A 13,596-nucleotide genomic window follows, 5' to 3' on the forward strand; every position below is an offset into this window, starting at 1 on the left:
AAGTAATTTTGCTTTAAATTCAACAGAATAGTCATAAGATATAAAGCTCTCTGAAACTCGTTTTATGTTAAAAAAAAATAATAAAAACTTCTATTAAAACAAAGGGCTTTTTGTGTATATAAACCTTAGCAGTCTTTAAAAATGTGTCACAATGCTATACGATTACCAGGAAAATTGCACTTGGAATATAGGCAAACATACACCTGTTTAAAAGCAAGCTAAAATAATCTCTCTTTTTTTGCTAGTTCATGAACCCCTTTTAATCTTATTAGGGAAAATGTGTATTCTTAAAACTCAAAACCACAAACAATGAAACAGTTTGAACTTGGGACACTGTACATTTGACAATGGGTGAGTCATTACAATGGAATCATCTACAACTGCCTAGAGCATTGTACATGTAGCTCCATGCATAGAGTGAACCCTAACTCTCATTAGATTTATAATCCTTATTTTACAACATTGTAAAAGTACACTTGCATGACCTTCATGTGTATTGGTCCACATCTGCATTTATTCACTGCTTATTTTTATTATCAACCATATTTCATGTTTGGATGATTGCAACTTCATAGAATCATATTATCTGTACTTTTTTCATTTTCATACAAATTGTGCTTTCATTATAGCATGTCATGTTTGAATAATTTCCTAGAGTTCTAGATAAGATTGTTGACATTCTTACACTTTCAATGGTTTTTTTAAATGGTTTACTCAACTGGATTCAATTTTAATGATGATACATTTAGGTCATTTTAAAGATAAATTCCAGTATTGGTAACGATCTCAAAATGACTTTTTACAGAATCTAATATAATGACCACCCAAGTGTCTGTTTGTATGAATAAAAAATATGTGCCAAAGGATTCTGGAAGAAATTGCGTAATTGCTGAGAAATAAGCAAAATAAGCGCGGATTCGGTCACTTCCGTCGGGTCTTTATGCCAGCAATAATAATACACTGTCCCACGTGTGCCTATCTGTGTTGGTGATCTTCAGTGTGAACATTTTTCAGCGTAGATTTCAAGATTTCACAAAGTTCAGTTTATGTAACTTTACCAGATCTAGATCCTCGATGATATACTGACAATTAAGCCTGGTTTTACAGACTTTCTCATGAAATCAGTGTTTACTGCAACTACTGGAATTTCTCTTTAAGTAATTGAGTATGACTACCAAAGATTCAGAAATTCTGTGAGAAAAAAACATATGTACAACATGTAGTCTAGTTTAAATCTTCTTTTTATTATTGGCCTCTTGATGAAAATGTGCCTTCATGTTCATCACAATATTCAAGTCAAAATTCAACATTCGATTCAACAAAATAATACACATCATTGTTCAGCATTATGAATTTCAAACTGGTTTCAATATATACTGGTGCTGGCAGCTCTGTAACGCACAGCTTGTACATTGTAGCATTGAACTTGCCCACATCATAAATAACTAGGACGTTGATGAAGTCATCCATCCTTTTGTACCAAGAAGCTGTCTTCATCTCCCTCAAACATCATCAATCTCAACTAAATGAATCCATCGTCATCCCAGAGATAAGAGGGAAAGCATCCCTATTACTCATCTCAATGAATGAATGAATATCTAGTGTGGCCTGTCAATGACCTCCATACACACCTACATGTACATGTTATGTGTATCAACTAGCAAAATGCCAAAAGAGAACAAAAGGATGTGGATCATGTGGTGCGTTTTTTTTTAGAAAAGAGGCAAAAACAAGGAAATAAATACAATCCTAGTCCCTATATAGTACAAGTCATACAATATGAGTGTATGTTTACAAGCAGATTCTACAAGTAGGCCTAAATGTACAGGGATCAAGCAGGCTCCATGCCTAGAGCAAATGACATGGAATGGAAACTTTGGACTGGGTACTTTGGACCATGTTTGGACTACATCCTGCCGGATGTCACACATCATGGAGTATCAATACAAAGGCAATTTACGTACCTGTATGTACATGTCCATGCCATACAGCATCTTAGTGAAAGTTGCCACAAATGCTCTTTAATTTACAGAAAGCAGTAGTGTCACTATTGTGAACTTTGACTGTGATCTGAAGTTCTGAAGTCCTTCAAATCACAGTCACAGAGTATGTTCCAGACTCTAACAGAATAGCCTACATTGTATGTACACATGTACAAGGCATAAACTGGTTTTAAGGCCTGAAGTGCTGTAATTTTTCAGATCCAAACTCCAAAGCTTAACAGTTCAAAGTCAGTGGTCGATCCAAGATTTCTAAATAGAGGGGCGCACAGATAGCTAATTTGAAAAGAGATGGGGTGCAGACGACAATTTTCCTTCTGTAGAGATTTTAAGAGCCACATCAATATGGGCCATTCTGACAAATACAGAGGGGGCGTGGCAGTGCGCATCCCCTGCGCCCCTCCAGGACCCCTCCAGGATCGGCCATTGCCTCCTTGAAGTCAATTTCCACAGTTCAAAGTCAGGATTCACATCAACAAGACTCTGAATCACATTAAGCGTTAATCCTTGATCCAAGCAGATCTAATCCCTTGATGGACTTCATCCTTGCTAATCCCCTTAATCCCTTTTCAAGAACTCACTGCAACTGAAAACAAACTGGAAGCCTGCATTGTACACCTGAGATTAATCCCAATTGACAAAATCATGGGTTTCTCACTCCAGGTGAGAACAGGTCCGATAATCCTGAAACAAGGATGTTTGATTGTATACACTAGATAGAGTTAATTAACTAATGAAAGGCTTCTGTTTGGTTTAATTGATTGATTTTTATGACTTAGTGTACCATAAACTGCACAACCTCAGCAAAAAATGTAATGTATGTATCACGCACCAGTGCACACACTGCTATAAAATGGTGGGTAGTATTTTGTGCTCATCTATGCATGTCCAAAGTAAATTATGAAAATGGAATTTTATTACAGAGGCCCTGTTACAACTGGTATCACATACGTCTCAGTGTCTCAGCAATGCCTCGTATCTTGGATCAATGTTTGACATTACATGTACAACCGGACAGATGTGACTGGGCCTACTCATGTTTGCAAGCACTAGCTTTCTGTGCAGCCAGTATACTAATATGCTTTTCACACTGCACTTTTTTTACCTTAACCCCAGGAAATTGGTGGGGCTAAGGGGGGGTCTTAGCCCCACCAATTTCCCGGGGTTAAGCTTAGCCCACTTCGTTTTCACACTACGCTTTAGCAAAGTGGGCTAGAATGGTAATAGTACGGTACTATCTGGCCCTGCAAAAAAAGCAGGGTTAGCCGGCTTATTGTGGTGCTAAGAGATGCAGTGTGAAAACGAAACAGGGCTAAGGAAAGTGGGGCTAAGCATTAGACAATCACAGAAGTCGAATTACACGTTAATCACCCTCTGTATGGTAAAATCATCAATATTCATGAGCTGAGGGATAGTCCGGGATAAGGCATTATCCCCAGCTGAGCAGATGGTATGGGGTTAAGAATTTAGACAGTATGAATAGAAAAAAAAGATAGTAGGGGAAGGCGGGGTAAGTTGAGCATAGGGGCAAGTTGAGCCACCAGCCCCAGACCAATAATGAATGAGTCAGACATTGTGGTGGTGTCATGTATTGATGACCCATAGCATAACCCCTAACCCCACCATATTGTTTTCAAATTTGAAACAAAAAGTAGTTTTTTAGAGGGAAAAATATGAATTTCAGCCAAAAAAGTAAAAAAGAGTGTGAAATAGATAACTGCTTTATAAACACACACGTCTTTAGATATAATTTTAAAGACATGATAACAACATTATTAGTCCAGATATGGATCTTCATTCTTGTCATAGTCTTTTATATGATGGATGCATAATAAATGTGTGGATACAAAATTATCGCACTACAGTGCGTCCCAAAAAAAACTATACACTTTTGAAATGGCTGCCAAATAAAAAATGTAGCACTTTGGGGGAAAAGACTTATAGATATGGAAAGCCAATAAAGTCAACTTTTAAATGACACCAAAAAGTTGGAAAATTATTCATGCTTGAGCGAGCACTGCCCACTGAAACAGAGGGTATGCAAATTAGGGTGGGCTGGAATTAGCCCTCCAATTTCTTTCAGATTTTTTGTTTGGTACTTGCAAAGTTGAAGGTTATTTGGTGAATTAAAGATCAGATATGTGATCAGTTTGTTGTTTGTGAAAATTTCATACGTTATTAAATTGAAATTTAATGCATGAGTGATCATGAATTGCAATTTTTAGTGCAGTTTTATCATGTGGATCTCAACAATGTGTTCATGACAGTCAGGAGAAGAGGGGGTAATATGACTTAGGTAGGTGAAGTAAGTTGATGGGCTAAAGGTCAACAGAACATTTAGCAACCCCTCCCTCCATCTCTACCCCCTCCCCCCCCCCCACTTCTCTCCTCCTGAAAGACTAAGCTTGGCTAGGCTGGGCAGGAATTAGCCATACAGTTTTTTGAGAGGTTAGTCCTTTGGAACTTACAAAGCTAAGGGTGTTCTGCTATTCATGAGTGAGATAAGTTTTGGTTTTAATAGGCAAATTTCATGAATTACTAAATTGAAATGTACTGCATGAGTGAACAGGAATTGTAATTTTATTGTAGCATATTCATCTTGTGGACATCAGAAGTGTGTTCATGAGAGTCAGAGTAATGTGATGGTACATGTACCTGTTACAAGCAAGAGGGCGAGGTATGCTAAGACTTGGTTAAAAGGGCATTCCTCTTCTTTTTGTCCTTTTACTAATTAAAAGTCATAGGTAACCTCCCCTCTTCATCTCCATTTTCCAGCCCCCCCCCTCTCTCTCTCTGTCTCATCTCCTGGATTGTAGCCTTTTCAAAACTTAACTGCCAAGTGACCGGTGGCTGATGGTCAGTTTGAATGATTACCAAAATAATTTAATGATTATGATGATTAATGAAATAATTTATTGGAAAAAAATGAATGTTTTATTGATCACATTGCACATTGAATGAGTTGATTTACTGATAAATTGTTGATTGAATGATTGATAGGAAAAAGTTGATGCCCTAATTCAGAATTAATCATTAAACCAACATTCTGCTCTGGACTTCACGCGTACATGAGAATAGCCATCAGTCTCTCAACAAGAGGGGAGGGTGGGAAAGAGGGGGGGGGGCAGGGGCTGAATATTCTGTTGACCCTTATTTCATCAACCTACTTCTCCCACTTAAGCCCTATCTCACGATTCTCACCCCCTATTTTCCCGACTGGCCGACTCCCATGAACACATTGCTGAGATCCCCATGATAAAGTTGAAATGCTGCCCCAAAAGAGATCCAAATGATAAAGTTGAAATGCTGCTCCAAAAGTTTAATTTGTGTTCACTCATGCATAAAAGTTCAATTTAATGACTTAAAAAATTTGCTTAAGCTATCAAAACTGATCAAGGTTGATCATTAATTTATCACAACGCCCTTAACTTTGCAAGTTCGAAATGATTTGCCTCTCAACAACTGAAATAAATTGGAAGGCTAATTCCAGCCCACCCTAATTTTCATACCCTTTGTTTCAGTGGGCAGTGCTCGCTCAAGCATTAATAGTTTTCCAACTTTTTGGTGTCATTTGAAAGTTGACTTCATTGGCTTTCCATATATGTGAGTCTTTTTCCCCAAAGTGCTAGATTTTTTATTTGGCGGCCATTTCAAAAGTGTATAGTTTTTTTTTTGGGACGCGCTGTAAGTTCGGACTGGGGTAAGTTGAGCCAAACAGCATGGGGCAAGTTGAGCCATGGTAATTCCTATGGTAATGTATCTTAAAAAACAAACAAACCATAAAAATCGATTGAAATGCTGGCTGAAAGGAGTAAATTTACATGGCTGCTTTTTTCCTTTTAAAGAATGTTAGTATTTATAGAGAATTAGCAAGTGAAAAGACTTTAAACAAAAAAAAAATGACATGCTGGTTCTCCCTTCATACATTTTGTACATAGTTTTTGTGGCTCAACTTACCCCAGAAGGTGGCTCAAACTTACCCCATATATGGGGCAAGTTGAGCCATTTGACATCGCTTTTTTCAAAGGTCACGATGACTTTCAGTGTGGGGATATAGAGTTATATATAGGTGGAAAATATTTCAGAAGAATTAAATTTCAAGGCAAGGTACTTATTTCGACAAGATTATTAATCATATCAATTCTAACATGCAAAAAGCAAAAACTGTCACAACTTACCCCGCCTTCCCCTACATGTATGGGGTTAAGGATAGCAAATGCAGTGTGAAAAGCATACAATTGGGGTCAGAGCGTTCATGCTTGACACATTTATGTGCGTAATACAACAAAAGATTTCATTTGACACATTCCAATGCACAGTTTCTAATTGACTGCTGTTGTTTGTCTTCTTTATAGAGCACTACTCCCAAACTTCTCTCATAAATCATTTCAATAAAGTGTACCAGTACGTCTTTATATGATGTAGTAAATGCAATAAATCACGTTTTACTCAGATTTCTGAACATCCTCAAGGATTATCCAAGTATATACCAGCAACTCAGAGTACTGTAATTCACACATAGGATAATAAATGTTCATATACTCTAGTGGTTACGACTCTCGTCTTTCAATCAGAGGGACGTGGGTTCAAATCCCAGCCATGGCGTGTTTTCATTCAGCAAGAAATTTACCCACATTGTGCTGCACTGGACCCAGGTGAGGTGAATGGATACCCGGTACACAGCAAAAACTGTGGTGTTAACCGGTGTACATAGAGGACCACACCAGTTATTTTACACCGGTGTTAAATTGGTGGTGTTAGTTTTACACTTATAGGTGTTATTACAACACCTATGGTTGTTACATTTACACTCTTTGGTGTTATGTTCAATCTCTAGGGTGTTACATGTATTTTTAACACCTCAGGGTGTGGTCCTCTATTAACACCATTGGTGTCAGTTTTAACACCATAGTTTTTTCAGTGTAGGATTTATTCCTTGACGTTTTTGCACCTATGTGGTGGCTCAGCTATGGCAGGGGTAATTAAATGATTCCACGTATCAAAGCGCACTTGGACATGTAAACAGCACTACAAAGGGACTTCAAGTCCCACATGAAGTTCAAGACCATCTTGAAATTTACATAGTTTAAAAAGAAACTGTTAAAATTGTCAGTATCTTTGTACAATGTACAGTATGTGCATTTGGAAAATGTTTACATTTGGTGGACACTGAGTAGCATCTATAGTGACAATTTCCTAACAAGCAAATATGCATTAAAGTGTTGGTCGACCTACATGTAATTGCCATAACTAGGACCAAATGTAAAATTCCAATGCTACCTGTACATATACATGAACAATGTGTGCCTGTAAGTCTGTAACAGCATCAATCTCTGTTTTTCTCAATAACCTTTATGGGATTTTTGTCTAAAATGGCCCCAAATTTCCAGCAAATTGTACATAATGCCTTAAATAAAGCCTGTATGTCTTGGGTTGTGCCGAAGACTGAAGTGACACAATTCATGCCCCCAACTTAATGGAAAGACCCATTTACACGGTCTACATACATGTACAGTATTTTTGCTCTGTGTATGAACACCTGTCCTCCTTTGTGACGGCTGATGTCAGTCATTGGTATCCCTTTTATTCCCTAATTGCCAATGTCAAGATTCGCCTTTGTGTTTGCACATGGATGAATCATCCACTGTGCTTTGTCTGGGAGAGGATAATGCGCATACAACATTGTACCTTTATTGATATGGAGAGGTTTCTATTTTAACTCGCAGACAAATCTAAAGTGATTTTAGTGTACAGGGGCAATTAGATGATTAGGCCTTCAACTGTACATACATACATGTATGTACTTTTTTCATATTCAAACCCACTTGGTTGCCTTGCCAGGGAGAATGGTGACATTTCATGTGAATTTTCAATTTAACCCTGACTGAAATCATCAAGTTTAAAGTGATAGAAAAATTGGAATGATAAAGATTTGATCAAAAACCATTATTAAAAGATTTACAAACACAGTTTATGAACATTTCAAGTTTTAAAGGGAAAGTTCACCCTGAAGAAAATTTTGTTGTAAAAATAGCAGATAAAATAATAAAAAATATTGGTGAAGGTTTGAGGAAAATCAGTTAAAGAGTAAGAAAGTTATTAGAGTTCAAAATTTTGGATTTGTGACGTCATAAATGAGCAGCTGCCCCATGTGTTATATAAAATGTATGAATTTCAAATTTTGTATGGTTCCTGATGACTTAATTTTGTTTTCTTTTCATGATCTGGTGTGAAATGATTTGTCTATTGATATACAAAAGTTACAGTAAAAGCCATTTTTAATTTTCTGAGAAAATGACATTTTATTGATTTGCTACCATTCACTATGTACATGTAGGAATGCTGCTCGCATGACGTCACAAATCAAATAATTGAAATTCTAATAACTTTTTAATTATTTGATGAATTTTTCTCAAACCTTCAGCAATATTTTTCATTATTTTTCTGCTATTTTTACAATAAACTTTTTGTCAGGGTGAACTTCCCCTTTAATTCTGTGGCATTATTTTATAATGCACATACAGTACAGTGTACTGTATGTTGCTCACGTGTACATGAAAATGAATCCAATTCATAGAATTCAAAGAAACTTCCTATAAAATTCCAGGTTTTTGTTTGCTTTCCTTCTTCTTTCCTCTTCCTATTTGGACACAACAAATTTCCTCTTTAACTTTAATCTACCGGTATACTTTGGACTAGCCTTGTACATACATGCATGTGCAATTTGGAAAAAGGATGTACATGTACCCTTTACATTGTACTTTTATAGCCCTGTGCCCCGGGGAGGGTACTTTACATGTTTTACATACATGTACAGTAATGTGCCGCAGTTGAAGCCCCCATTTTCAGCCTAAATTTCTATTCCAGAGCTCATCACCATTTCAGAAATCCATACAAGTTCCTATTTTTCCCCGTTTCGGAGACTCTCAAATTGGTGCTTTCTCATTCATTTCTCATTCACATTTGGGAAATAAGCTGACTGTGTGTGAACAGCATGAAAGATCCAGAAAAAACAGCTTCCACATCACTAAGACCAAAAATGTTGACCCACAGTTTGAAAGAACTTTTGGTTGTAAAAAAAGGTTTATTAAAAATGGTGCTATTTTTAAAAATGCACACACAATTTTTATGGTTAATACATTTTCAGCTTCATGCTTGCCAAAAAACATACATGTACGTGTACGTTTCTATAGGCCTACACTATTGCATCTACAATACGGTGTGCTCTACTGTAGGCCTATATATTGTACATGTACACTGTACAGTTAGATCTAAAACTGGAGTAATTATATTGTATGAATAGGGTTATGACGGCATACAGTGTATGTCACATAACACTTCCTTCCTTTTGGTGAGATAGCCATAGATGCCCTTTGCAATGATAGCGTGACGAGCTTGTCAACCCAGGTATATACGGAGCATCTGACATTTCAACTCAACCAGTTGGTTTCTGATCTCATTATGCGATGCTGTTATATAGAGATCATGTTGAAGTCAGCATTCACAGCTGTTCAAAGCCCACGTCAGTCCAAGCATGTGGGACTACATCTGGCCTGATTGAGCCGATGAACTTGCAATGCCCTCTAAAATCTGTTATAGAGGCTCTCATAGAGTTTTTTTATAGCACTTTATATACTTTTTAGCATCATTACTATTAGCATGAAACAATGTGAACAAGGTCAAAGAAAAGCTCTAAATCATATGGGATATTCTTTTATTTTAAATGTTTACTTTCAGATATGTGTGAGGTTCTATGCTAATTTTCATGATTGGTATTTACTTGGACAACTAAAAAAATAAAATAAAAAAACTATTTAAAAAAGGCTGTAAGTAGTACATGTACATGGACCCCCCCCCCCCCCCCCCCCCCCCCCTCTTCCATTATTTTTGGGGATTGGTAATTTGATATGAAATGAATGATGAAATACATGTATCATTGTACAGCATAACAATTTGAGATAATTTTTTTAAAGTTATTTCCCAGAATAAAACACTTGTATCATGGCATCTGTGGGAAATATTAATCTAATTGAGTATGAAAATGTAATACATGTACATGTACCGTGGTAAGATCCACAAAAAGTTTTTTTAATATCTAATTTGGTTTATACTACATGTATATATTTAATTGAAAATTTAAACAATTTTTCAAATAAAAAAATGCTACATTTTGTATGGGACATTAATACACATAGGAGACTTGCACTATCAGTCACAATTCTTTGACTCACTTCTGTTAAAATTAGAGAACAATAGATTTGGTCCACTGCTTTTTTTTTATTCAATACATGTAAATACAATGTCAAAGGGAAATTAATCAAATTTGTGTACAAAATCATGGAGAAAAACAAAGTTCAAGAGTACTTCAAAGGGTTTTTAAATTCTGATTTGGGGAATCTATGAATTAAGATTGCTGTTATAGATCTAATGATGTGATATCAAAATGAAAAGAATTGAGTTTAAAATATGGTGAAATTGTAGAAATACATGTACATGACAACAAAAACACAAATTCGTGAAACCATAAAAAACATAATTTGAATTAAAATGGCTAATAATACTCTGTTTCAATAGAACATTTCAAAATAAAGAAACTTTTGTTATTTCATTCAATTCCATATTGCCTTGGAAATTATTAATGTTTTTTTAAATCATGGAACAAAATTGTGTGTGTGTTTTTTTTTTCATGAAAGGGCCGTCTGCACCAGCCTGAGTTTTCAAAACGTGCTATTTCTGATCCAGCAAGTTATCCCGATCTGAACAATCTCGAGATTATTTGTAAAGGAGACGCAATTATCGCGCTAGTTCGTAGGACTAATCTCAAGATTGCAATCCCAGGTCAACTTGGGATTGCAATCTTTGCAAAATAGCATGCTATTTTACAAATTATCCCGCTATTCACAGATGCAGACGCACTCAGGATTATTTATTTGAGCAGGAATCCCTCTTCATGCGAAGATGGAGATGGGGTTTCTTGAATCTTGAAATAAATCGCGAAGAGGGCCGATCGGGCTAAAATCTTGAGATTGGGCAAACTGGGCTGGTGCAGCACCGTGCACCGCCTATAGATAGTGTCACATACAGTGTACATGTACGTACATCTCCAATTTAATTTTATATTTAACTTTCATAAAAATAAAAGAAAACTATTTAATAGAAGAAGGGTAAGCTGAGGTGGATGAGAAAGGGATAATGGAGGAGCTATAGTGGAACAAATAGAGAACTTTAACCATATAACTAAAATAAACAATAATTGTAAAAGTTTGAGAAATATCTTTCTAAATAAAGCCTTGATCTAATTCTAAGCCAGGCTATGGCCTAACGTCAAGTGTGTAATTAAAGACCTACTGTCAATAGTCATCTGTTCTTCTAGTCAGTGCTTCTTCTCCATCATCCACCTCAGCTCACACCCTTCTCATTCCAATAGTTTTCTTTTATTTTTATTTCTTAAACAATAAATTAAGTTCAGTCTTCACTGACACTCTACATTGTAGTCTTGTTTTTCTTTGCAATTGAATTTGGTAGGGCCTATAAATGTACTCCCCCTTTCATTTTCATCTGCTTTTGTGTTTGTTTTCTTTTATCTAAAATGTCCAAGTCCGTGTACCGTTAGGCCTACTTAATTTTTCAATAGCTCTTCCTTTGAAAAATCGTGTTTGGGGCTATTTTCACCAAAACGTTCGCTGTAACGTACTAGATCTTTACTTGACTATACTAGCATCAGACTTGGAAAATATTGAAGCCAGCGGAAAACGCAGTGTGATTCACCCGACTGCACCCGCTCGCTACTCCACCGACACCCCCACACTCCCCGACTTAGCTAGCCATGAGCAACACAGACAGAAAGAAAAGAAAACTCACCTTAGCGCTGCAGTAATAACACTCCTGCCACGTCCTCCTGATAATAATTTTCCGATCGTGACAACATTGCCAGTTCTTGCAGCTTCAAGCAAGTCATTCTCCTTCCCCATTGTGACTGAATATCCTTCTTAAATCCCAGAGAAAACCCAACAAATACGAAAAAAGTTCTGAAAACAAATCCCGGAAGTCTCCTCCTCAATGCATGTCTAATGCCTCATATCGTGTAAAAAGTAGTGAGGTTGCATTTCGCTAGATCCAGTTTGTGTACGAATAATAGCCTTTGTAAACAGGCGTTTAAAAGAAACGGATAAATCATGGATGGATAAAACTAGTACAATAAAACGTACGGTGAGTGGTGACGCGTAAAACAAATATACATATAGTCTGGTGAACAAGACAAAATATGATACCATTTGTAAACATTTTGGCAAGGGCTTCACAGACAATAAAAAAGGAAGTTGGGACTAGAAAAAAAAAGAGTAGGGAAAGAGAGGAAAAAGAGAAGGGGGCACTGGGCAAGGGAAGTGTAAGTTTCATCATGCAACCCAAAAACTAGGATAGTTACAGACTTCAGAAAGCATGGCAATTATTTTTGGATATCGAGGGAGGGTGGGGGCTCCAAATCAGAGACAAAACCCCAAAACACTAATTTTGAACCATCGCTAAAACATTTTCGAAAATACCAAACATGCACACAGCCGCATGTACATTTTCAAGCCTACATACTGCGAGTGAACAAGGCAACCAAGAAAAATTAAACAAACAAAAAAAAAACTTGACAAAAGAGTCCACTTTCAATGCAAATTCAGGGAAATGTAAGGCTATATTAAAGTGTGTTTTTTTTCCTATATGTAAACAAAATTAATGACCCAACCCCCTCATTATATCTGTTTGAAATCGGTAAATCCTGCCATCTTTTCGGATGTTATAACACTAGGTATATTGCACCTACTATTTGTTAAACTAGTCGTACGGGGAAAAGATATTTTTATAGATAATTTTTATATAGGCCGTACTTTCAACGTGAGTGTTAAAGGGGAAGCTCACCCTGAAAAGTGGTTTATTGTAAAAATAGCAGGAAAAAGAATAAAAGATATTGGTGAGTGTTTGAGGAAAATCCTTAAAATGAAAAATTGAAATTTAATCAGTGCAAACGAGCACCTTCGCACGTATACATAGTATCGTGAATTCTAAAAAAAAAAATACATAGGCCTTTAATAATTAGATGTAGTTTTTTTATAAAAAAGGGGGGTCTTTTTGTACCTTCAGTATGTCAAAAGACAAATTATTTCACATCCACTCCTGAAATAATAAATTTTTTTAGTCATCATGAACAATTAAAAGTTCCAATTTATGCATTTTATGGGCAGCTGTTCCATATCTTATGATCATCATCATATCATCCATGTTAAGCCCACTGCAAGGCGAAGGCCTCCTCAAGTTCTTGCCAAAGGTGCTTGTCTTGTGCTGATGCAATCCACTTTGTGCCAATGAATTTTGTGAGCTCGTCATTCCATCTCAATGTTTGTCTACATAACCCGATTTCGTGATCGTCGCCATGGTCTCCATTCTGCGGCGTTTGGTCCATCTATTGTCACGTAATCTTACAAGGTGGCCAGCCCAACACCATTTAATTTTTTTGCAGGAGTTTCTGCATTTTATTCATAAATCAATGATAAATTAACATGTTCACATAATTGAATGAATACAATTTAAATGTGACAATTAAAAAGAT

At 36.5% G+C, this 13,596-nt stretch overlaps 1 protein-coding gene across 2 annotated transcripts in view; it reads right to left on the minus strand.

Annotated features, from left to right (window-relative positions):
• Nucleotides 1-12,104, minus strand: part of LOC121421786 (ankyrin repeat and sterile alpha motif domain-containing protein 1B-like) — a 147,788-nt gene extending 135,684 nt beyond the window's left edge. For both annotated transcript variants that reach the window (XM_041616585.1, XM_041616584.1), the window contains exon 1: nt 11,862-12,104. In XM_041616585.1, the coding sequence (XP_041472519.1) occupies nt 11,862-11,971 (110 nt within the window). In that variant the 5' untranslated portion in view covers nt 11,972-12,104. The remainder of the gene's footprint in view (nt 1-11,861) is intronic.
• Between the last annotated feature and the right edge of the window lie 1,492 nt (nt 12,105-13,596).

This window comes from Lytechinus variegatus, chromosome 9 (genome assembly GCF_018143015.1).
Source record: "Lytechinus variegatus isolate NC3 chromosome 9, Lvar_3.0, whole genome shotgun sequence".
Taxonomy (NCBI): Eukaryota; Metazoa; Echinodermata; class Echinoidea; order Temnopleuroida; family Toxopneustidae; genus Lytechinus; species Lytechinus variegatus.